This window comes from Rhinoderma darwinii, chromosome 4 (genome assembly GCF_050947455.1).
Source record: "Rhinoderma darwinii isolate aRhiDar2 chromosome 4, aRhiDar2.hap1, whole genome shotgun sequence".
In the NCBI taxonomy this organism is placed as follows: domain Eukaryota; kingdom Metazoa; phylum Chordata; class Amphibia; order Anura; family Rhinodermatidae; genus Rhinoderma; species Rhinoderma darwinii.
Genome location: NC_134690.1, coordinates 380,831,073 through 380,855,176, shown reverse-complemented (window position 1 = coordinate 380,855,176; position 24,104 = coordinate 380,831,073). Strand labels below are relative to the sequence as shown.

The following is a 24,104-nucleotide window of genomic DNA, read 5'->3' as shown; positions in this document are numbered from 1 at the left end:
TCTCTAGTCACACTAAATTAAACGGATCTCCAGGAGTATTAACGTAAGGGTTAAATAAGAGAACACCACGCAGGTCTGACTTAAATATAGAGTTTCCAGTCCTGATATGTTGATACATGTATTGTCCTTATGGACTGGATACTTATATAGGTCCCTAAGAACAGATTCCTTGACTATAGGCAAGTACTGAAAAATGCATCATTCACTTGTCATACGAAGGTTCAATGGCCAAACATGAACAACTATCTGACGTGTTCTCCTAATCACAGGGATACTAGGAGTATGAGAAGAAGGAGCTCAACCTTTATCCACCTTAAGAAAGTTGTGTATTTGTAGAAATCAGGGCATATGGACATTATTGTTAGGATTTAACATGTTGCAGTAGACATCACCTTTTAAATGTACTGGCCTTTGTTTTGTTTGGTTTAGAAAACCCATTTTTAAATACTCTATCAGTGAACTCTGAGTTAATACAGTGGAGTCCTTGTTTTGGGTCCTTCAAGCATCTCTATCCCTGGAGGACCCAGTGAAGGTCCATTGATTTCAAATGGCATCATGTAATACTTGTTTTCCCCAGTGGGGGCAGTTCAGAGGGATTAATGCAAGATTCCCTACAGATTTCAGTTGATTGCTGGGTGTCCCAAAAGAGGGATATTATATCCTATTTCTAGGGGACTCTTCTAACCAAAAGGGATTGTCCAAAACTGACAGCCCCTCTACATTGCTTGTATCACACAAAGCTTCTGTGGATAATATATATATATATATATATATATATATATATATATATATATATATATATATATCACTGTCGTAGAGCCTTACTGGGGGGAATAAATCAAGAGATTTACTCCAGCTTTCTGGTGTAAAACAGTCGCAGATTTTGCGCTTAAATTTGCGACTTTTTACTTTTCTTGATACTTTCCAAAATAGACAATAAAAGGGTGGGTCTTAGCTGAAGGGGCGGGGCCTCTGCTGGAATGACAGATTATCATAATTTATGCCAGAAATTGGTGTAAATTATGGCGCAAATCTACGCAAGCTGATAGCAGGCATAGATTAACTTTTCTGGTGCACAGAGAGCCATAGATGTGCCAAATATGTTAAGAGGTGTGTACCTCTTAATATAATTGGTGATTCCCCGCCGACATACATTAGTTTAAATCTGGCGTTTGACACGCCAGTCTCAATATATTTCCCTCACTGTGTTTGCACCGTATGCTGGGTGTTATTTAACCAGTCACATTGGACACACACAATCTATAGTGTAATAAATCATCTAAGTGTAAACATCTCAGTCCCGTTGTTAGTTTGTGTGCTGAATAAGGGAAGTGAATCTACCCACAAAGTCAAGTCTAGAGAAAATATTAAGAGAAACTATAAGACACGTAAAGAATAGGAACGGCCAATGGAACCAAAATATCACGCTAGGCTTTTTCCAAATATTTTTTTGAGTATGGCAAGTAATATAAAATGGATATATTACAGAAAGCATTTAGTATAAGAATATCCAGAGCGCAGAAAAAAGTTACTGACATATCAATACGCACAGTGCGAATAGGTACTAAGGCTGAGCACACACACAACAATATTCAGCTGTTCCTCATGGAACTTGGATGATGAATATTTCATGTTATTTACAACTACATTTCATGTAGGACCAGCTGAAAATACAGCAATATTAATAACATGCAGACGAGGTCCATGATAAATGACAGCGCCGTGCAAACAGACACAATGATATTTCAACATAAGCCGCCTGCATCTAAGATGAACGTCCTCACCTGGTGTTAGGGCTCATTTACCAACACAGCCTTAGGCTGGGTTCACACGACCTATTTTCAGACGTAAACGAGGCGTATTATGCCTCGTTTTACGTCTGAAAATAGGGCTACAAGACGTCGGCAAACATCTGCCCATTCATTTGAATGGGTTTGCCGACGTACTGTGCAGACGACCTGTCATTTACGCGTCGTCGTTTGACAGCTGTCAAGCGACGACGCGTAAAATGACTGCCTCGTCAAAGAAGTGCAGGACACTTCTTCGCAACGTATATTGAGCCGTTCTTCATTGAAGTCAATGAAGAGCAGCTCAAGATATACGAGCGTCAAAGACGCCTCGCAAAATGCGAGGAGGAGCATTTACGTCTGAAACGACGCAGCTGTTTTCTCCTGAAAACAGTCTGTCTTTTCAGACGTAAAAGCCACTTCTCGTGTGCACATACCCTAATTCACCTGAACGTGTGTCAAAACGGCCGTGAAAAATTTAATTTTGCCACGGCTGATTTGCATCTGTGCGGGACCCTTTTTCACGGATCCTTCATAGTCTATTGAGGGATCCGTGAAAAGAGGCAAAAATAGGACATATCCTATTTTTTTTAAAGGGCTGTGAATAGCCCTTTAAAGTGTGAATAGCCCTAGAGAAAAACATTGATTTTTATGCAGCCGTGTGACGGCCGTTCACATTTTTTTTCAACATTTGTTTGAATAAGGCCCATGGCCAGGACTACAGTTCGATTCTAACCATTGAGCTACAGCTGCATGTAAATGAGTATATTAAGTTGTATACAATCCATCAGTAGCGCTACAAATAGTCTAGCTGTAGCCCTGAACTAAAAGTGGCCAAAATCAGCACCAGAACTTTTGTAATTGAGGTCATCAGGTCAGATGGTAAATTACTAACCCCGGTATATATCAAAGTATATATCTGCCAGGGGACTGCAGGGAAATGTTTGTGTAGGCTTGTATATAAGCTGGGTGGCTTTGTGACTAAAATACTGCGCTACATAACCTCAATAATGGCTGACTATGGCTGTGACTTCCTGTCCTCAGTTACAGTAGAAAAAGCTGCACAAACTCCTGCTCTAACAGTTGAATACTGCTTACACAAAGGGATAAAACTCTCAACAGAGAGCCGCCTGTATGAAGTGCACGAAGACTGTGTGGGGAGAAAACCTCCGTAAATACGACATCCAATGGAGCAAGCCATAATATATATATAAATACACAAAGTAGGCAGCACTCCCAAGTAAGTGAAAAAAAAAAAGAGTGCTTTTATAATAAAAGAATGTGGACTGTTAAATAAATAAACAAATATATATATATAAGAATCCAACAGAAAAAGAACAAAGCTGTAATACGGCCGTGTGCATGAGCCCTAAAACTATGTTCACACACCATATGTTCAGGCTGAAAAATACCAGGCGTTTCTGGAGCTGATTTTTAAAGCTTTTTAATTTTTCTACAAATATTTTTAAAGCGTATTTTGAGGCGTATTTTCGAACCATTTTTTGAAGTGTCAATGGGAAATGGTAAAAATTTGCTTGTAAAATGGCTCAAGAAGTGACGTCACTAAGCATATTTTTACGAGGCAGCGTAAAAATACGAACTACAAATGAACTACATATCGTTTTTTTCCTATTGAAATTAATGGGAATCTGTTTGCAAGCATATTTCAAGTGTATTTTTTAGCATAATATCAGCGTTTCAGGCTCCAAAATACACCTGAATATATGCCGTGTGAACATGGCCTTAGGCCCCATGCACACGACTGTGCCGTAATCGCAGTCTTTGACGGCAACAGACAGCCATATAAAGTATGGGAGCCATGTCTTTTGCGAAGCCTTTTAATGGAACGGACACCTTCCCGTAAGTATTCCGGAAGGTGTCCGTCGGCCATAGAAATTAATGGGCCTGTAATTACGGACTGGAAATTACTGTCCGTAATTACGGACTAAATCTATGGTCGTGAGCAGAAACATTTATGAGCACATCTATGGCGTATTATTAAAGAGATTAACTATACGAACCCAGAATACAACCTGTATGTTTCAGTTATAAGGGAGCATCTCTAGACTCAGGTGGAAATTCCCATAATTCCCACTCGTACAAGTATAAGATGTTAACAATCACAGACTCATATCTAGAAGGATTGGAATGATCCGTTTTGAGCCACCGGACTTACAGAATGAATCTTTGTATTTATAGATATCATTAAATAAAGCTGTCTGGTCTGATCGTGATCCGTTGTGACAACCAGAAAAGGTAATTTCCACATAAAATAACGAATGCCTTAAATTCTCTTTTAAATAAGAAAAAAGTTTTAGGCCTTATTCAGGCGAATGTAAATTTCGTCAGTGTGACGGACGTTTTTTTAATAGGCGTCACACGGCTGCATGTATTTCTATGGGGCTATTCACATGGCCGTGGTTTTAACGGACTGTGTGAAGGGCCCGTGAAAAAATAGGTCATTTCCTATTTTTGACAGTTTTCACGGATCCCTCAATTGACTCAAGTCTATGAAGGATCCGTGAAAACGGGTCCCGCATGGGTGCAAATCGGCCTTAGAAAAACTGCCATTTTTCACGTCCACGTTTACACTCGTTCGTGTAAATAAAGCCTTATTGCGACCCACTAAATCTTTAAACAGTGAGTATTCTTATCATTTCAGCATAGTATTACACCATTGGGCTATGTCTTGAAGGCATTGTCCAGGAGTATAAGGATTATGCCACGGTCCTGTGCTGGGAGATTACTGCATAAAGTCTTCAGCACTGTACAAGAATTTCACAAGTGTATTGTAAAAACGATGATTTTCATCGACAATAATATCGCAGTCTGCTACGCTATTGTTGCCATAAAAAAAAACGGAACCCCAGAGGACACCACACAGACCCTATTATACTTCAATAGGATCAGTCATAGCGGATCTATCATAGCTGTCATGGCTCCTGTATCAGTGGAAGCCATGATAGTAATGTGAACAGAGTCTAACAATGTTGTGTGCATTGATCTCTCAAACACTAGCACAAGATACACACAAACACACAGTAAGGCTATGTTCACACGGAGTATTTTGCCGAGTTTTTTGACGCGGAAACCGCGTCGCAAAACTCTGCAAAAACGGCCGAAAACGCCTCCCATTGATTTCAATGGGAGGCGTCGGCGTCTTTTTCCCGCGAGCAGTAAAACTGCCTCGCGGGAAAAAGAAGCGACATGCCCTATCTTCGGGCGTTTCCGCCTCTGACCTCCCATTGACTTCAATGGGAGGCAGAGAAAGCGTATTTCGCGGTGTTTTATGCCCGCGGCGCTCAATGGCCGCGGGTGAAAAACGGCGCGAAAATCGGCGTGCAGGGAGAGGAAAATCTGCCTCAAACTTCCAAACAGAATTTTGAGGCAGATATTCCTCCTGCAAAATACTCTGTGTGAACATAGCCTAAAAGAACCTAAAAATAAGATGAAGCCGTCTACTTTAAATATTATTTACTAAAATACATACAACCCCTTTAAATGTAATTTACCCCAAAAATCACAAAATCTCCAATCTACAGTTTGATTATTTATTGAGCAGAATCTCTGGAGACATCTGGTACCCTGCTTACGTTTCCGAGCCGGTCAACACCCTCTTCCCATTTTGACTAAAATATTGGGCAGGGGAAGCCAGACTACATCCAGTGCTGAAGCTTATGACCATTACTACGTGTTACACAAGTAATAGTCTTTGGTCCATAGGAGATGAAGAATAACAATAGTTGTGGACATACTAGCTGCTCTGTAGAGCAAAGATCTGTTGAGTAAATCACCCAAAGGTGGAGATTTCCTTTATAGGAAATAGATCTGGAGTTAGAATACTATTGAGCAGGAGGAGCTGAGCAGATTGATATATAGTTTTGTGAAAAAAGACGCAGTATGACTTATAGTTTATTCACTTAAATCTATGCTCATTCCAGGCTTAGGAGTCCAGTGGGCGGTGCTACTGACCGACAGCCTTCCCTGCATGTGTGCACAGAAATAGCTGGCAATTACTGAGTAGGGCCGCCCACTGGACTCTTAAACCCAAAATGAGCATTAAAATATAAGTTATGCTGTGTTTTTTCTTACAAAACTATGTATCAAACTGCTCCATTCCTCCTGCTCTATAACATGCTGCCCACAGCCGGACAACCGGCTCAACACGACAAGTTTCCTTTAAACTATTGAGGAATAATATAGTGATAAATGCACAAAGTTGGTTTGAATTATCAAAACCACATCAAAGTGCCCATATTTTCTTAAACTGGAAAGGAATCTTCTACTCGACTACACTTTTTATTCTTATTAAACAACAGAAATCCAAAACTGTCTAATCTTCCACATGACGACAATTAAGACTTATTTCTGTATCTTGGGAGAGATGTATTGTTATGTGGGAAAATATTTGCAGTCAGACTCCTGGGACAGTTCTAAAAGAACAGACTGACATGCACAGTTGTATCATACTCCTCACAGACAAATGGACGGGCCATGTTGGAGGGTAGACATGACAACAGCTCTCTGTGTGGATCCAAATGGGGTCCAACTTATCTCACTTCGACCAGAGATAGAAGAGACAAAACAATCTGAAGAACTAAGAAGGTTCACTTTTCCTCCACCGTTGACGCATGATATGAACAGGTCTATGAGGTATCAGTCCTGTAGGTGCTTCTGATCAGACAAGAACCTTAGTAAGAAACTTTATGTACCTTGTCCTTGGGGTGCATGCTAGATGTTCACCACTGAATCTACACATTAATGGGCCATGTGGTGAGAATATTGGAGTTCTCAAACTGTTAGGTGGTCCTCATTGGTGGGGAACCTCCAGCAGACTCTTTTCATTCTTATTTTAATGTTATACTAGGTTCTGGTGACAAATAGAAAATAATTGAGATTGTTTTTTTTATTTTGTCATGGACTGTGACCACTGATGGGGTTCAGGCATCACCATGAGCTGGCTGGAAGGGGCCAAGTAGAAAAAGATTGAGTAGTCTTGCACTGGAGCATCTTGTAGAACCCTAATTTAAAGAGGACCTGTCACTAGGTCATATAAGTTGAACTGGTTAACTGATCTTAATAGCGCTGTTTCCCTGATTCCAACACTGTTTTTTTCCCCTGAACCTCCGTTCCATAGATATGGCTGTTGTGTTGGCTCCCTATATGCTTATTTGCTGTAGTTAGCCGATCGGGTGGAGCTAGCTTCCCTTCCTCTGATACTGACCAATCAGCACGAGGAAGTTTGGGGGTTGTTCACGCCCCATTGGCTAACTACAGCAAATTAGCATAGGGGGAGCCAACACAACAGTGGGCCCAAATCTCTGGAACGGGGGGGGGGTGTCCAGGAAAAAATAAAACAGCGCTGATATCAGCGAGACACCTCTATTCAGGTGAGTACACGAGTTTAACTTTTATGACCTAGTGACAGATCCTCTTCAAGGGCAACTATCCTCCTAGTGACAGATGACCATGGTAGCAAACTGTGCCCCAGACTATATTATGGATGTTGGGGCTGCCAGTTCTCTGCAAGAACATCTAGTAAAAGTCTGAAATTTTGGATTAAATCTTCAACCACCCTCAGGTTTGGGATATTTTTAATAGATAAACACCCTGTAGCTATAAGATTGTAAGAATAACTTCAGCAGAAGAAGAATGTGCAGATTCTGATGGGGGCAGTGACTTGTTAGTGAATAGTAGCTAGATCATGGCTGCTTTCGTCCAGCAACAATGCCACACCTGTCCACAATTTGTGCTTGCTATTACAGCTCAGATCCATTGAAAGGAATGGGGCTGAACTGCAATTCCAACAAAACCCGTGGACAGGTGTGGCGCTGTTCCTGTAAGAAAGCAGCCATGTTTTTCAAACCCTGGACAACGCCTTTAAGTGCTGATACTCTTATTACCTATTTAATCAAGTATTATGTTAGTGGAGACAAGGTTGCATCTACAGTCAGTGTAGTTTAAGTAGGTGGGAACAGAAAACTTTGTAGCTAATCAGGTCATGGGAATTATGACAGCAGCAGAAGATGAATGTGTTCATTTTGTGGGAGGAAGTGACCTGGTCTCTTATGTTAGTAAGGACAGGTGCATGTAACAGGGGCTTGAAAAAGACCACTGCGTGAGTTGAAACAGATTTTTTTTTGTCATGCTGGAATAAATACATTTTTTGATATATTTCTACACCTAGGTGGATGCTGTCACCTTCTTCCTAAATTCAGGGGCATTGTTGTAAAACATGGCGCAATTCACAGCACAAACTTTGTATCTTCTATCAAATTGGTTCAGGAATGTTGTATCACTAATTTCTAATATCTACATGAAATAGTTTATGTATTCATCCTGTTTCATCATGTGCCATCGTCGGATGTTTAGAATAATTCTCAGCAATCACTTTCTGAGGATACATGAAGAGTCTTGTTTTGTATAGTGTGAAGACTTGGTGCCAATATACAGAGGTTTGGAGGCAGTTACAACACATCTCTCATTGCCACAAAAATTGAGGATGACCCAGATTTGTCTTCACATTGCTTACAGGCTATAAGTACTGTTGGGTCTAGACGTAGATGACATGTGATGTACATTCTCTGCCTCAATGTGTTATTCCAATTAACGCTCATTAGATTAGCTGTCAGCAGTTTAGTGATTTTCACATCATACCGCCAGATGAGATGATGACGCTTCTGGATGGCCTACAATAGTTGACTCTGGTCAGTGGAAGATGAAACCTTTTCCTGGTTTTAACCAACATGAGAATTTTGTATTTAAACTTACAACTAAATAGCGACATCACTAACTTTGCGTGAAAAGATTTAGGACTTAAAGGCTATGTAAATCTTTGAAAGGGATTTTTTTTTAAATAAAAATGTCAATCAGTGTGATTGGTGCAACTTTATATTTCGTTTTTATGAAAAAATATTTTTACTTTTTGAGATACAGCTGCTCTTTATCCTGTATACAGAGTAGCTGTATCGTTCGCTAAGACCTGAATCTATCAGTCCCGCGGACCTGACGGGTTTAGTGACAGCTGGTCCTGCGTGTCTCTGACATGCAGGATCCACCTGTAATCTTTCACATCTAAGTTGTGAATTTAGATGTGAACGATAGTAGCTCGATCCTGCGTGTCAGAGACACGCCGGACCCGCTTTCACTGAACACGTCAGTCCCGCGGACGTGACGGACACAGGGTTTAGCGTAAGATACAGCTGCTCTGTATGCAGAATACAAAGTAGCTGTATCTCAAAAAGTAAAAATAATTTTTAATAACAGCTAATTATAAAGTTGCACCAAACACACTGATTGACCTTTTTATAAAAATAAAAAAATCACATTCATATGGTTTACATAGCCTTTAATCGATCCGTGCTGATTCTGGGCTTAGGAGTCCAGTGGGCGGTCCTACTCAGTGATTAACAGTTTTTTCTGTATGCACACTTACACAGAGAAGGCTGTCAATCACAGAGTAAGACCACCCACTGGACTCTTAAGCTCAGAATAAGCAAGGAATTATTTTAGTAAAATATCAGTTGAAACTTATATATCGATTTGCTCAGTTTCTCCTGCTGTATGATATGTTGGCTGCAGATTGGACTGCATCTATCACATGACAAGTTCCTTTTAAGTAACCCATGAATCAATGAAGAGGGGAAAGTAAATCAAACTAAGTGGATCTTTAAACAAAAGAAGCTTTGCCTACCACTTACAGCTCGAAAAACCCAAAACAAAAGGTAGGACAGAGAAAAATAAAATAAATCACATGAGAAGTCTGATGGGAGATTGCATTGATCTATAGGGTCTTGGTGGCATGGTTGTTTCTTGTAGATGGAGGCTTGATCACAAAAGATCACTGCACTTCTGTCTGTAAAAAAGATCCATCAACTGCAAGATTGATCACTTTTGATGGCTTTCCCTTAGTGACATGCACATCTTATAATTTATCTCAACAGAAGCAAAACAGGTGCACAAATCTAAAATGAAGAAAAAATTATAATAATGGACTTATGCTACACAAAGTCTTAAAAAAGAACAGCTATTCCGGGGCTCTTAGGCTCTTTTCACATCTTCGTCAGAGGCTTGCTTTCTGTCGCATATTTTGTCAGATATGACAGGAAGAATAGAGCTGCATGGGTCAAAACGACAGGCACCATGTTGGAACGCCATAATGGACTTCGTTATAAGTCAATTTGGTGTAAATTTGGTGCCAGTGGCATCTGCGGCGCAACAGATCCCGCACTGTGTGTTAGTTTCCGATATATTTCTGTGGCTTGCCTGGAAAAAAAAAATATCTACACCCCCCCATTGAAATAGCGCCACTCCTGTCCAAGGGCTGTGTCTGGTATTGCAGCTCAGTCCAAATCAAGTGAATGGGGCTGAACTTCAATATTGGACATAGTTCATTGGCAACAGTGGCACTGTTTTTGGAAAACAAATCAGACACTTCTTTCTAATCTCAAACTACCTCTTTATTCTGCACCATAGAATGTCCTTCACCAACACCTTTCAAAGCAAAGCTTGTAACTTGGTGGTGGCTTCTGGTTCTTTACAGTTAATACATCAGATAACTACTTTATGTCTATTTCATAGATAACTGTATAAAACATCTTAAGTACAATGCACATGTAGAATTTTGTAAAGTTAAAACTTTGTATAGATGTTTGCAAAAGATAAGCTTTCTGTGCCAGGCATAAAAAACCTGCCCAACTGGGCATGGCACATGATAACACAGCAGGTAATGCAGGTGTATAGTTCGAGCAATGCAAACATGTATAAACAGGCTTGCCATGTACATCAAGTCCTAGATGAAATGTTCTATCTGAATTGCATATTTCCAAGAAGGTGTTATATTATTTTTATTAGCAGAATTATACAGAATAAGCTTTCTTAAGTATTTCATGGATTTGAAGACTTAACACACTTACAGGATAATGTCATAATTCACATACCTGTATATATAAAGGTAATGGACCACGAAACCGACTTACTGTTGCAGTTCTGTTAGCCAAACTCTTCACTATCCAACACACAGTCATTAAAGTGAATTGCCACCTTTTATCTTAATGTTTTTAGGTTTTAGATTCAAAGTTATGTGCTGATTGTTATTTTTTTTTCTGATACAGTGCTCCAAAGCCCCTGCATATTCATAGGTTTAAAATAAACCATCCTGACTGCCTGCGGCTGCCACTAGAGGGAGCTTAGGAGTTTACTGCACACTGTGTTATTATTGAGTTCAATGTATAACAGTATGCAGTAAGCTCCTGTGTTCCCCCTAGTGGTGGCTGGAGGCATTCAAAATAATTTATTTTAAAGCAATGAATATGCAGAGGCTTTGGAGCTCTGTATCAGAAAGACAAAACTCTGACCACTTTAAAGATATATGAAAAAATCAATCAGTGAAGAATTTTACAGTTTTTTTAAAAAAAATAAAAAATTAATTGGTGCCCTGTGTAGCATGTTTTGTTGAGGTTGAAACCCACAGCTAACTTTCTGCCCCTGGTGTACTTGGATTCTAAAAACTTGTTTGTTCTTACTTTTCTCAATAAAAGACTCCAGGTATGAATATGTCAGTACTCTTTATCTAGTTTATTTTTGTAGGGTGGTAAGTCTACTATTGATATGACTAGGAATGACCTGAAACTGTAGTGGACAGTCCCGTTAATCTGGTAGCATTGTAAACTGGTGAAATTATGAGATTACGCATTTTGTTCATTCTACCCATAGGCATAGCAAGGCTGCAACAAAGATGCCAAGATATCCCTCACCTTATACTTTCAGCTTCAGGACCATTCTAATAACTACAAGAGTTGTGGGAAATGTTATATCTCTGGTGCCATGGCCCTGTATAAGGGAGCTGGTAGGCTGTCATTGGATTGATAGGAAATAGGTTATTATCAGAAGGCTCCAACTGCTAAAGGCATTGACTAGATTCAGTACATGGAAAGGCCATTGGCTTTATAGGCACCATGTAATGTTTCATTTTCCCTGTGGTGGCGCTGCAGGAATACTGAATATTAGCTACATTGGTTGCAACTGATCGCTGGTGGTCCCAGCAGCGGAACACCCTATTATCAGTTTATCATCAGGGGACCCATCTAAAAGAAAGGACAACCCCTTTATTAAGTACTTCATTGTAATGGAATTCTACAAACCATTGTTTCATGGTATTGGTAGGGGGCTATGCTCATGGACCCTAATTGAAGATATATTTTGACTGGTCTATATGACTTGTCAGAATACAGATTTTAGATGGAAGGTTCTGGTACTGTATGACTTTATATGAAGTTCGCTTTATAACTAATTACCTAGTAGAGTCCAATCATTTTAAAATCTGTCAAATGCAAAAGGCAATTAAAAGAAGCATTAATCATATCCACGGCATTTTGCCAAAACAATCCCTGGCAGTGCCAACCCGAAACTGGCATGCTTCGGGCTGTTCTCATTTATGAACAACAGTGCAGAAGAGTGTAGAATATCAAGAGGATTAAGGGTACAATAATAGGAATATTACATCATGTGTCGAGTACTTCTGATTATATCATCACAATAAGAATAATAGTAAATTAACGGCCACTTCAGGAGTCGAAACATGTCGCTTACGGCAACAAAACAAGACATTGCCATGGAGAAGCTTCTTGTTGTCTTGTAGCGGTCACAGGAGGACATCGCAAAACATGTTTTTATATTCTGATATGTTGGTCTATGGAGGTCATGGATCCCGTTACGGACAATCTCAAAATATCTTAGAATTTTAGGACAAATACACAAGATACTTTTGAAGACCATACTGGTGGGGGCTGTGAAGATGGTCCTGGAGATGATTGACAGGGGTATTCACAGGTTTCAATAACTCCGTCTGATTCGGTGGAGAGGTGGTCATGTGTGCACAATGTTAAAACATTTTTCTTCCCTTCGGTAGATGTCCTAGCTGCTGGTTTCCTGCTCCTCCGACCAATATTTGGGGTCAATGCAGCACTATTCAAAATGATGGACCGCATTATAAGTCAATTGGGTCCATTGTATAAACAGAAGCCATGACGCTAGTTTTCAAAGAGCAGCAGTTTGTTTTCCAGAGCTGCTCTTCCTACTGTGACTGGGCAGAGGAAGTTGCAACCACCGTCAGCCATTTGTTGAATTATGTATTGGAGTTTCTTAGTCACGTCAGCACCTGCTGACAACTTTCCTTCTATACATACTGTAGACACTTCCCTTCCCTCCCTTCCCTTTATATCTATCAGACTTATGTATATTACTCGCACAGTCATGCCTAAGGGCCTTCCATACCTACTTAAATTAGCAAACAAGGAGAGGGCACTCATATACTGAAGCAGAAATGTCCACATGACAGCCCGCATTCACTCTAGTAGATACCTATACAAAGTCTCCTCTTAGGATTACCATACCATTATCAATATGGTGATCAGGCATACCATTACTATAAAATCGGTCCTCTGTCCTCATGAATAATGTCTTAGGACAATTTCCTGTCACTTTTACTATAGATTCACTCCTTTGCACGGTTTTTCGTAAATGTAGAAATATAAAAGTTGCATTTGTCAGCAGCAGTGACATGGTACAGCGCTACCTCCTCAGTAATGTGCACTGGAGTAAAAGTTCACACCGCACATAACATCCACAGTGTCTATTACAGACCGTTTTACGTCTACTTACAATTCGTGGTTTAAATGGCGGTTTTATTTTCCTCTGCTCTAGATGTACCCAGTCAATTTCTTTGAAGAACGGATGCTGTTTAATGGCTTCTTCTAGACCCTGGGACGGCACACATCCAAGCCTCTTGTTTGGATTCTTCGTCATAAACTATGGAAAGAAAACATTTGAATCATTAGTCGCTATATACTGGATTTTTACGTTTAACTCTAGGATATCAGCGAACAATCCGGCTACAGATACTTTATACATGACCGAATAACAAATTCCTTCTCTGAGCCATACAGAAGTGTATACCTATTCATGCACATCCATATAGCACAGTCTACTGGCACACTGCATATATCTAGTCCACGTTCACAGACATATTCTGGTATTCGCACTAAGCGTACAAGCAGCGGCTAATATAACGGAAGATTATAAAATAGATATGTGAAATAATGTAATGATCATGAGTGAGACTTTCACTCACTTAGCTCATTGAGAACCACCAGGGTTCGATTACAGTATGGGCAAAAAGGTTGATTTTCCTAGGGCTGGCCCTATTTAGGAGCCGTCCCCACCACGCACAAACCACTCTATACTTCCTCCATAGAAGCTTGTTATAAATCTACATCATGGCTCCGGCTGTGGTATTATATGGACACTATATGGTGGTATTATTTTGGATCTATATAACACTTCTGACCATTGTATAGTAATGTTACGTGTTCATTGTATGACAGTATTAGGAATGATATCATAGCATTACATGAGCATGGTATGGCGGTCTTATTTATACATTGTATGCTAGCATTAGATGGGCATTGTATGGTGGTTTTATTTAAAAGGCTTGCTTGGTTTAGAGAATCCATTTTTAAACAAACTATTCTGAGTTTATAGAAAGGAGTCCCTCATTTGGGTTCCCTATATATTACCTAAAATAGAGAATGGATACAAAGGGCATCACGTGAGGACCCAACATGTTTGTACTTTACATGGAAAACCTATGAATTTTTTTAAACAAGTTGTAATACTTATTTCCCTGTGGTGGCATTGCAGGTGGATAGTATTATCTGGGTATAGCGTTGTGGTATTATTCATGAATTCCATGGCAGAATTAAGACTGATATTTTAAATATTTATAAAACGCATTGACAACAAATTTTAAAACAACAAAAATAGAAAATGTCTCTTTACAAAAAGAGTAAAGCTTGGCAGTGGCATTGTGCTGATGTAACTTCAAGATTTTGCTAAACACAACTTCCTTACTCCAGAGGAAATTCCTATATCCCGAAAACTGATGACAACTCTCGTGAAGCAGGGCTCCCATTTTTTGCTGACGTACTATCCTGACGTGGCAGCCCTACACCACAAAAACCGTAAAGAAAGGGAAAACAATTCTATATCAGAGTCTATTACGGGTACGAGCTGCCAACAATGCTGTTACAACAAAAGGCGACGTAAAATCAACCTTCTTACAAACCGTAACACAATAATGTAGAAGGCAATTTTTTTATTTTTGTTTTGCTATATTATTTTGCTTATTGTACGTCTAATAGAAGGCAAATCAGCAGAATATGCTCAGTACAGACACTGAACCAGCAGGAGCTGCAAAGACATGTGAACACAGGACAGGCCAGTACAAAATAAACAAAGATAGGATTTTCCCAGAAACATACATTTTCTGATCGCTGGGGTCACCACTACTGGGGCCCCACTATTCGTGAGAATGGGGGTCCCAAACTTCCCGTTACTCCTCACTGCTCAACCGCAGTGAGGAGGACATTGAATGGAGAGCCAATCGACCATGCGTGCTACCGCTCTATTTAATGTCTATGGGAATGACAGAATCAGCCATCATTCTCATAGAAAGTCAAGGGAGTGGCGGACACATGCTCGACCGTAGTGCCATTCAAAATTCTCACGATTGGTAAGAGTCCCAGCGATGGGGCCCCCAGCGATCAGAAATGTATTACCTATCCTGTAGATGGGTGATAATTCTGGGAAAACCCCTTTAACTTTTTATTAAAGGGATATTCCCATATTATATTATGGCATGTCCTTAGGATAAGCGATGATATTATGATTAGTGGGGCTCCAACATCTAGATCCCTTGCCAATCCGGAGAATAAATGGAGCAATGTTTTAGTTCTCTGCACAGCGGATGGTCGGGAACAACACTGTGCAGAGAAAATCGGTAACTAGCGCTGTGGCCCCTTCATTCTAAGGGTCAGTGGGGGTCCCCGTAGATCAGTAAGTAATGGCATCTGCTAGTGATATACCATACCTTACTATAGTGTTAATAACCCTTTAGGCTTATAACATGCTGTTCACTAAAATAATGGTCGAGACATAAGATATTTTACTGATTACTTACAAATCTGTAATTTTTCAATAGACTCTAGAAGCCTTTAGCCCCTTATTTTCCTATATCATTGTAGGCCCAATGCAGAAGGGTTAATACTGATATAACAGAAAAAAGGCGAAAGGGCTAATGGATATATACAGGAGCTGGCAGTTAGCAATTCTTTGCACCCAATGCAATTTTACATTGTAAAAATTCCGCCTTAAATGACTTGCTTCTGGCTAAAGTAAGTCTAACCAGTGTCTGCTAGCACAATGTAAGGAAATCAAGTGTTCCAAGTCTAATCCCTTGTTAGCATTCTCCAGTAAACTGCACAGACGCCTTCGAGCTTCCGCTGCCTTTCCTGTAGAACACAACAACATTACTGGGTATGTGACTTGGATCACAGAGCGACCAGCTCCACGGCTATTAATAAGTGGGAGACAATGAATTTCTAGGCATTATAGATGTGGAATTGTACGAGTGAATTATCTTTTAATTAAATTATTTAATGTCTGAGGAAACGTGACCAAATTCCTAAACCTGATTAGTACTTAAGGCCTCATGCACACGACCGTGCCCGTAAACATGGCCCGCGATTGCGGGCACGGCCGGCCGCATTTTCGGGCCATGCTCCTATACAAAGTATGGGAGCACGGCCCGTAAAAAATTAAAAGTAGGACGAGCTCCATAATTCCCGGCACGGTTCTACGGCACGGACACCTATATGTAGCGATTTAGAAAACGGCCAATAGAACCGGGCGGGTCCGCAATTACGGAGATTTTATACGGTCATGTGCACCTTTCTGTGACATCTTCAATTGCACCATTGGTTTACATGCAATAATTCTGTAAAAACGTGACTTATGTTCTGATTATTATGGTGATTGCATGCGATTCTACACACATAGGGGAGATTTATCAAAACTAGTAGGAGGGAAAAATGGTGCAGTTGCCCATAGCAACCAATCAGGTTGCTACTTTAATTTTCAAAGGACCTTCTGAGACGTGATATCTAATTGGTTGTTATGGACAATTGCTCGGTTCGCATAGGATCTGCGTGATGAGACAAATTTTTAACACATTAGATTTATTTTAATCATGATGACAGCAATTTATTGTTGTGAGCTGCTACAGGTCATGGGCCCAAAGAAATTGTAGTGTGTAGACCAGTTTTCTCCAACCTGTGGCTCTCCAGCTGTTGCAAAACTACAACTCCCAGCATGCTCTGACAGCCACCAGCTGTCTCAGGTTGAGGGACACTGGTGAGGACCCACCCTAGCTATAGATGTCAAGGTATCCTAAAAATTGAACAAGGTTTGCCATTTATACGCTCTTAAACACACAGTCCAGTGAAGAGTTATGACCTTTACCTACATAGTATGGCACCACCTGGTGTTCAAAGTGTATAGCAATGAGCACATTTGCCTAATGAGCTGAATGATGGTGGACATGCATGGTCAGCCACTCTGCTCATAGCCAGGTCACTGCATAGGGATTCTCTGTTCACTGCAGAGCAGCCAATAGAAATGGCTTTCTGCCTTGCTTGTCAGGGAAGGAGCAGAGCCTCTGCAGTAGCATTTTAGTATAGCTGAGCAAACTCTTTCTGCAGCAGAAGCAAAAAGGGACTAGGCAGCTGACAGAGGGAAAAGGAGACTGATTCTACTCAAAAGCCCGACCCCCAGCAGCACAGATTAGCAGCAGCACCACGGGGGAGACATAAAAGTAAAAAATTATGAAAAAGGTATTTTGTTTATACTAGAAACACTGCAAATTTCTGGACCTTTTGTATGAAAGTGAGTGAGAGGCACAAACTAATTGACTGGACCCACTTTAATTAGGAAAAAGGACCCTCTGCATTACTTTTCATACATGTTCACATATGCATTATTACCTGGAAATCATCTATAATAAATATATAAACACATACAATTCTGTATCACAATATATATTATGTATTCTTATGGTTTACTGTAAACTATAGTAATACTATTATACAATATATTCATATGGTCAAATATAATGTGAACTTTTCTCTAGTTCAGGTAATGAGAATGAAATGCTTAAAATAAAAATGACTTTATATTTTCCCGTTAAAGAGACCTGAAATTTCACAAGCCCCAAAGCCTAAAGATTACATTGTGTTTTGACTTAACTCCAAACCCCAGGAGTCCTAAATATTCAATGGCTTTAAATCTAGAATTAATCCTCCTGTTTACATGTTCCGTGCATCATTACTATGTTATTCTGTCCACACCTTGTTCTTTTATTAGCAGGTCATATTTATTTGTGTGACAAACATTTCATTTTCGAGGTATTGGGGCCCTATATGAATATCTGGAAACTGGAGATGAATAATTTCTTAACTTTAATTACTAATTGATGTCACAAAATCTGTCTGTCAGTGTGAGTGGCATTTGGCAAATGCTTTTGGTTCTTATTTTTAAAAATGTTATACTATGGGGCGTATATACACAACACAGGGCCCAATAGCAGCGTACCATATGGGCCACGCCCCAAAAAGGTTCCTCATATGCTCCTCCCTTCCCAGAAACTAGCAGAACTGCTATTAGTTACAACTTTGTAAGCCAAAGAAAGGAAACTTTGCTGTTTTCAATAATTAGCTAAGTGGGAATTGCAGAACTGCCTGTAGCAGGGTACCATGCAAGGGCGTATCTAGGGGGGACAGGTGGGGCACGTTGTTATCCCCTGAGGACGTTGTGTTGACAACTAAACATGTTGGGGGGGCTATACTTATAATTTTAACTGCTACGATCCACTGGCTCTTATCTCTAATACACTGCTAACTGTGCCACCTGCACTGTCAGGCAGTCTGCAGCTGCTGACTTAGGCCCCATGCACACGAACGTGTTTTTGCGTCCGCAATTCCCCCGCAAATCCACGGGAGAATTGCGGACCCATTCATTTCTATGGGCCCATACACACTATCCGTGTTTTCACTGGTCTCCGCATGTCCGCAAATCCGTGCCGCAGAAACTCAGGACATGTCTTATTACGGCCCGCAAATTCGATGCGGACATGCCCATAGAAGTCAATGGGCCCGTGGAAAATGCGGGTACACCTCCGTGTGTCAACCGCAGTTTGCGGATTTGCGGAAGTGTTGCTAGGCGACTACCGGGAATGAGTTCTGTCGTCATCCTGTTTTACCTAGGCTTTTTTTTTTTATCCGCATTTTGCGGATTACATACGGATGAGCTGCGGATTACATACGGATGAACTGCGGAGGACATTTCACGGAACACGGTCCTGGAATTTGCGGATCAGAAAAACACTACGGTCGTGTGCATGAGGCCTTAGCGTTCCTGTTGTGATTACGGACCGCACATGGATGGCTTCCGGACCAAATCAATGCAAAGGCCGAGGCTGTTCTGTCAAAAACGGGCAGGAGTAGGACCTGCCCTATTTTTGAGGGAACGGCCGCACAGTTCAGTTAAAACAACGGAAGTTTCCATGGCCCCATTGAAATGAATGTGTCAGTTCAAACAACGGACAGAACCCTGACGAAAAAAACTAAAGTGGGCATGAGGCCTAAGGCCTCAAGCACACATCCGTTGCCATTTAGACGGCTGCATATCACGGATCCGCGAAACAAGGACCGCACATAGAACTATATTGCTTGTAAAATGTACAAATGGCTTTTTGCTTCAGTTACATTAAAAAAAAGTGAAAAAAAAAAAGTTACCCCTCATTGATTGGTAGGGAAAGCAAACATGGTGAGTGGGAAGGAGATGTCGGGAAAGAGTTTTGGGGGGGGGGGGGGGTGCCAAACTAAATCTTTACCCCGGGTGAAGGAGAATCTAGCTACGCCTCTGGTACCATGTAATTGAACAGTTTGGCTTCACGTCTTCAAATGAGGCAAATTCATATACCACAACCTGCATACATATTACACTGGGGGAGGGGGGCTGAAAGAAGATAAATAAACTCAGATGCTACAATTACGTAGTGCTAATAATATTATGTGCATGCAGTTACTGATGTGGAGTTTGGCTTTCAAGGCAATGTGTAATGTATTTAATTTTAGTTTTATTAATATGTAGAAGAGAAATACTGTGATTATAATTTTTTTCAAAGGCACAGACCCCGGTACTGCAGTCTATATAGACCAGGGGTCTCAAGCACGCGGCCTGCATGCGGCCCCTGGGGCTGTCACCTGCGGCCCGCGGGACACAGAGCCGCTAGTATCGACTGTACTCCGAGACTCTGGAATTCCCTGACATCGCTGTCCAGATACGAACAGCGATGTCTGGGGCTTCCCGAGAGCCGGAGTCCTGGGCAGAGCCCAAGTGTCAGCTCTGTCCGGGACTCTGTGGAATTCCCTGACATCGGTGTCCATGTTTGGACACACGATGTCTGGGGCTTCTCCAGAGCCGGAGTCCCGTGCAGAGCGCTAGTATAGGCTCTGCTCCGGGACTCTGTGGAATTCCATGACATCGCTGTCCATATATGGACAGTGTGTCAGGGTCTTCCCCAGAGCGCAGTCCCGGGCAGAACGCTAGTATCGGCTCTGCTCCGGGACTATGCGGAATTCCCTGACATCACTCCATATATGGACAGTATGTCAGGATCTTCCCCAGACGAGGGCACCTGGGCAGAGCGCTAGTATCAGCTCTGCTCCGGGACTCTGTCGAATTCCCTGACATCGGTGTCCATGTTTGGACACACAATGTCTTGGGCTCCCCCAGAGCCGGAGTCCTGGGCAGAGCGCTAGTATAAGTTCTGCTCTGGAACTCTGGGGAAGCCTCTGACATCGCTCTTCATACATCGACAGTGATGTCAGGGGCTTCCCTAGAGCAGGAGTCCCAGTGATGTCAGGAGAACAGCTGGAGTCACAGGAAGAGCTTACTAGCGCTCTGCCCGGGTCTCCAGCTCTGGGGTTGCCCCTGACATCTCTGTCCATATATGGACAGTGATGTCAGGAGCAGAGCTGGAATCCCAGGCAGAGTGCTAGAAGCGGCTCTGCTCCGGGACTCCAGCTCTGGGCAAGCCCCTGACATCACTGTGGCAGCATCTGCGGAGGGCACTGTGGCAGCATCTGTGAAGGGCACTGTGGCAGCATCCGCGGAGGGCACTGTGGCAGCATCTGCAGAGGGCACTGTGGCAGCATCTGCGGAGGGCACTGTGGCAGCATCTGCGGAGGGCACTGTGGCAGCATCTGCGGAGGGCACTGTGGCAGCATCTGCGGAGGGCACTGTGGTAGCATCTACGGAGGGCACTGTGGCAGCATCTACGGAGGGCACTGTGGCAGCATCAACCATGGGCACTGTGGCAGCATCAACCGTGGGCACTGTGGCAGCATCTACAGAGGGCACTGTGGCAGCATCTACAGAGGGCACTGTGGCAGCATCTACAGAGGGCACTGTGGCAGCATCTACAGAGGGCACTGTGGCAGCATCTACAGAGGGCACTGTGGCAGCATCTACAGATGGCACTGAGGCAGCATACACAGTGGGCAGTGCGGCAGCATCCACAGAGGGGACTGCGGCAGCATCCACAGAGGGCACTGCGGCAGCATCCACGGAGGGCACTGCGGCAGCATCCACGGAGGGCACTGCGGCAGCATCCATGGAGGGCACTGCGGCAGCATCCACAGAGGGCAATGTGGCAGCATCCACAGAGGGCACTGCGGCAGTATGTACAGAGGACACTGTGGCATTATCTAGGGGTGTGTTGCATTATCTACAGAGGGCACTGTGGCATTATCTACAAAGGACACTGTGGCAGCATCTACAGAGGACTCTGTGGCAGCATCTACAGAGGGCACTGTGGCAGCATCTACAGAGGGCACTGTGGCAGCATCTACAGAGGGCACTGTGGCAGCCTCTACAGAGGGCACTGTGGCAGCATCCACAGAGGGCACTGCGGCAGCATCCACAGAGGGCACTGCGGCAGCATCTACAGAGGGCACTGTGGCAGCATCCACCGAGGGCACTGTGGCACTATCTAAAAAGGGGCTGCCCAATCTTGACATGTGTGTCTGCCAAACGCTGCTAACTGAGCCTCCGGACTGCATTTAGCGACACTTAAACTGTAAGGGTATGTGCACACGAGAACTGTCTTTTACGTCTGAAAAGACAGACTGTTTTCAGGAGAAAAGAGCTGCGTCGTTTCAGACGTAAAAGCTCCTCCTCGCATTATGCGAGGCGTCTTTGACGCTCATAAATCTTGAGCTGCTCTTCATTGACTTCAATGAAGAATGGCTCAAATTACGTTGCAAAGAAGTGTCCTGCACTTCTTTGCCGAGGCAGTCATTTTACGCGTCGTCGTTTGACAGCTGTCAAACGACGACGCGTAAATGACAGGTCGTCGGCACAGTACATCGGCAAACCCATTCAAATGAATGGGCAGATGTTTGCCGACGTATTGTAGCCCTATTTTCAGACGTAAAACGAGGCATAATACGCCTCGTTTACGTCTGAAAATAGGTCGTGTGAACCCAGCCGAAAACTGGATTGTTGAAATAAGCACGTGGAGAAATATCTAAAATTTTAAACCTAGCTGTATTATTATAGTAATGTAGTATTATTATTATTATTATTATTATTATTATTATTATTATTATTATTATTATTATTATAGTAATATAGTGTTATAGTAGTTCAAATAACTAATTGATTAACAATAATTTTGTATTGTATCAAATTTGAAAGTAATGCGGCCCGTCAACTTCCCATTTTTTCTATATGTGGCCCACTTACCCAGCCGAGTTTGAGACCCCTGATATAGACAGTGCAGCAGAGGGCATGTGCTTTCTGACTAATATAGTCTCCAGGCAGTTATTGACTACTTCCTAAGAGACCACGGAGAGGCAGGAGCAGGACTGGATTATGGATGGTGGATGCCCCTGGGCAAAAACTCTGGCGGGGGCTTACCATAATTGTTACTTTTTTAAAGGCAACATTAGCTCGCAAACAGATCATTATTGTCTGTCGGTTTCGCTCTCAGACCCCAAAATTAATTCAGACCCCAGAACAGACCCCCAAATTTATTAGAAATCCAGACCAGTTCCCAAAATTAAATCAGACCCCATCTCAGGGTTACCGACCGTCCGTAAATTTACGGACAGTCCGCAACAATAGGTGTTTTTTTTCTGCCGTTCGTAGTGTCTGGCAGAAAAAAGCACCGCCGGGGATTTTCCTTATTTTCCCGGAACTTTGAACTGCGCATGCGCCAATATGTACATGCGTAGTGCAAAGGAAGAGTGGCCGCGGCCGGGCATATTTTCAGATTCCGCTTGACTTCTGCAGAATCTGAAATTATGCAGGCTGGCCACAGGCAAGTGAGGTCGGTGCCGGGAGTGGTCGGTGCCAGTCATCTGACCTGTCACCTGACCTCACGTCAGCGACATGAGGTCAGGTGACTCAGGTCAGGTGACTGGACTGGTCCACTCCTGGGCCCGCCGTCACCGATCCTAGTCAGAAGTGCAACGCCGCCACTGCATGACCTGACCTCCTCGGCTCCTCCCAACGGTAAATAATTTCAGGCAGAGCGGTAGGCTACCACTAACGCTCTCCGCTCTGTTTGCAGTGTGGTGTTTTTTTCAAGGTGGGGGCTCTGTGGTGCTATTTTTAAGGCGGGGGGCTGTGTGGTGCTATTTTCACGGTGGGGGGCTGTGTGGTGCTATTTTCAAGGGGGTGGGCAGTGTTGCTATTTTCAAGGGGGGGCGGTGGTGATATTTTCAAGGGGGGGCTGTGTTGTGCTATTTTCAAGGGGGGCTGCGTGTGGCGCTCTTTACAAGGGGGTGCTGTGTGGGGCTCTTTACAAGGGGTGCTGTGTGACGCTCTTTACAAGGGGGGCTGTGTGGCGCTCTTTACAAGGGGGGGGCAGTGTGGCTCTTTACAGGGGGGGCTGTGTGGTGCTATTTACAAGGCAGGCTGTGTGTAGTGCTATCTGCAGGGGGCATGGTTACTGAGGGGGCACTCTTATTTTGTCGAGCACTGAGGGATCATTATTACCATCTGGGGCACTGTAGATTACGGGTTTGTTTAGAGGATGGCGTATAGGTGGGGAGGGTGCTGAAAAAGCGAGAAACCAACATGTCTGTCAAATTCTGCAGAGACGAGTCGTGGCTGGAATAAATCGTCAAAACGGTCTGGGCCGGATGGAGAAAAAAAGGGAAAGTGAACGACTAATCAGATAAAACATCACCTGAGTTAGCGGGCGAAAGCTACAAGCGGAGCTGTGATTGGTCAGTCACTCCTAGCACACTGCACAGGAAATGATTTTGTAATTTGGTCTGTCCGTGATTTTTAGCTCAGCTGTCCAGAAATTTGTGAAGGTTGGCAACCCTGCCCCAGCTCCCGTTTTTTTTT

The 24,104-nt window shown here is 42.6% G+C and overlaps 1 protein-coding gene across 1 annotated transcript in view; it reads right to left on the bottom strand.

The window, feature by feature from the left end:
• The window catches only part of PRKCE (protein kinase C epsilon), a 340,355-nt gene that overhangs the window by 10,845 nt on the left and 305,406 nt on the right, over positions 1-24,104 (bottom strand). The window contains exon 14 of the mRNA XM_075863215.1: positions 13,449-13,595. Coding sequence (XP_075719330.1) covers positions 13,449-13,595 — 147 coding nt within the window. The remainder of the gene's footprint in view (positions 1-13,448; positions 13,596-24,104) is intronic.